The sequence below is a fragment of the Onychomys torridus genome, chromosome 1 (genome assembly GCF_903995425.1).
Source record: "Onychomys torridus chromosome 1, mOncTor1.1, whole genome shotgun sequence".
In the NCBI taxonomy this organism is placed as follows: domain Eukaryota; kingdom Metazoa; phylum Chordata; class Mammalia; order Rodentia; family Cricetidae; genus Onychomys; species Onychomys torridus.
The window spans coordinates 81752336-81754494 of NC_050443.1; the positions used below are offsets into that span (position 1 = coordinate 81752336).

At 47.2% G+C, this 2159-nt stretch overlaps 1 protein-coding gene across 1 annotated transcript; it reads right to left on the reverse strand.

Moving 5' to 3' along the window:
• Positions 1 to 768: 768 nt before the first annotated feature.
• Positions 769 to 1877, reverse strand: LOC118580064 (olfactory receptor 52E8-like). Its single transcript, XM_036181876.1, has one exon. The coding sequence runs from the start codon at positions 1854 to 1856 to the stop codon at positions 846 to 848; it is 1011 nt and encodes a 336-aa protein (XP_036037769.1). The 5' UTR covers positions 1857 to 1877; the 3' UTR covers positions 769 to 845.
• Between the last annotated feature and the right edge of the window lie 282 nt (positions 1878 to 2159).

Sequence of the window (2159 nt, forward strand, 5' to 3'; positions counted from 1 at the left end):
ATCGATGATATTGCAGACCGGAGCAGTATTTTTTTTTTTTTAAAGAGATTTATTTATTTATTATGTATACAGTGCTCTGTCTGCATGTGTCCCTGAAGGCCAGAAGAGGGCACCAGATCTCATTACAGGTGGTTGTGAACCACCATGTGGTTGCTGGGAGTTGAACTCCGGCCCTCCGGAAGAGCAGTCGGTGCTCTTAACCACTGAGCCATCTCTCCAGCCCCGGAGCAGTATTTTTAACATGGGGGGAGAAGTAGACTATTCTAGACTTATGGGCAGGAAATAAATCTGATAAACATTCAGAGTCCTCAAATCAGAAAAATTTTCCAGGATCCTGTGATACAAGGTAAAGGATAAATTGTACCTGACTTTCCACAGTCAAGGAAAGGGTAAAACACCTGAGAGGCTTCTGAGTTTGGAAAGCAAAATAGCCTTCGTTTGGGTGTTCTAGTCTGGCCTGTTTGTTTACTGAGTATCTGGAAAAGATGCTTGCTTCACATGTGGTCGGAAGGGCTGGGACTTTGTTTTTCAACAGGGGTTCAGGGCAGATTGTGGTCTGTTTGACTTACTCTGTGTGTCCTAGAAAAGCTACAGGCATTCTCAAATAATTTTAGTTTTTTCAAGGATTGGAAAGAAGACAGAATGAACTTAGAAGGACAAATACAAGCAATCCTATTTGGGGTGTTAGTAACAGAATGTTCTAAGAATTCAACAAATCATATCTTCAACAAGAGGCCTCCATTGAGCCATAACCTGCTAAGAACCCACCCATCCTGTTAGTACAGACAGCCTACTTCTTGTTTTCACGGGCCACAGCCCCAAGTTCTCAAGCTGGTAATGCCCTCTTACCCAGGTAACTCCCTCTCCTCTCTCATGTTCTGCGACTTCTCTCTGATGTCTTGGGGTGACTGCTTTCCACAGAGCATTTTCTCTATGTGTTGCCGGATCTCCTTAGTTCTCACTCCATAAATGAGAGGATTCAAGGCTCCTGGGAGCAGCAGATAAATGGCACTGAGTAGGTTCTGAACATCTTGAGACACAGTCTTGGCCACTCGAAAGACAATGGAAGTGGAAAGACCAGAAAGATAGATGGTGAGGATGACCAATAAGTGGGAGCCACAAGTGTGCAAGGCCTTGGCTCGGGCTCCCCCAGAAGAGATCCGGAAGGCAGCATAGATGATACGGGTGTAGGAGCTTCCCAGTAAGGCCAGATCAAAGGTCACGGTGACCAACCGCATAGCCAATCCCAAACGGTTGTTGAAGGTCAGGTCTCCACAAGCTATACTCAGCAGTGCGATGTATTCGCAGGTGAAGTGTCGGATCACAGAAGTCCTGCAGAATCGGGCTTTTGCAGTTAGTACCACTAGGGGCACTGCTACTCCTAGGCTCCGGGTCAGGGCAAAGGTGGCAATCAGGCCCAGTAAGTGAGAGGTCATCAGTTCAGTATAGCGAAGTGGGTGGCAAATGGCCACATAGCGATCTAGGGCCATGGCCAGCAGGAGGTTGTAGTCCAGAAGGAGCGTAAAGTAGATAAAGAACATTTGCGCGAGGCAGCCGCGTAATGAGATGGGGTTAGCGTAATGCACAAAGCCTTCCAGCATTTTAGGCATCACAGCTGTGGAAGCACAGATGTTGACAGTCAGGAGCAGGGCAATGAGCACGTACATGGGCTGATGCAGACTCCTCTGGGCCACCACTATATGGATGACTAAGGCATTGGCAGAAACGATGGACACATAGAGGAAGGTAAGAGGCAAGACCAGAAGGGGCCGCCACTCCTGCAATCCAGGGAAGCCCACCAGGAGGAAGCTGGTGTAGGAAAAGTTGAAGATACTGGTATTTCCATCCTCACCCATTGACTTCAGTCCTCGCACCAGGCGTGAGAGTCAGAGGCTGTTAGAACAAAATGGTTATTTTAGGAGCCTGAGGCGTGCATGATGAAAACCTATCTGTGGGATGCGTGTGTGTGTGTGTGTGTGTGTGTGTGTGTGTGTGTGTGTGTGTGTGTGTGTTGCTTTGGAGCAGACATGTACAATGCTAGGTGTTTGGAGCTACACAGATGAATAAGACATTCCTTGTCCCCAGGGAGCTCCTGGTTTTCTCTGTGTAAAATATAAATGTATGAGATATATTTATATTTGTTTGGGGGATGTTACAGG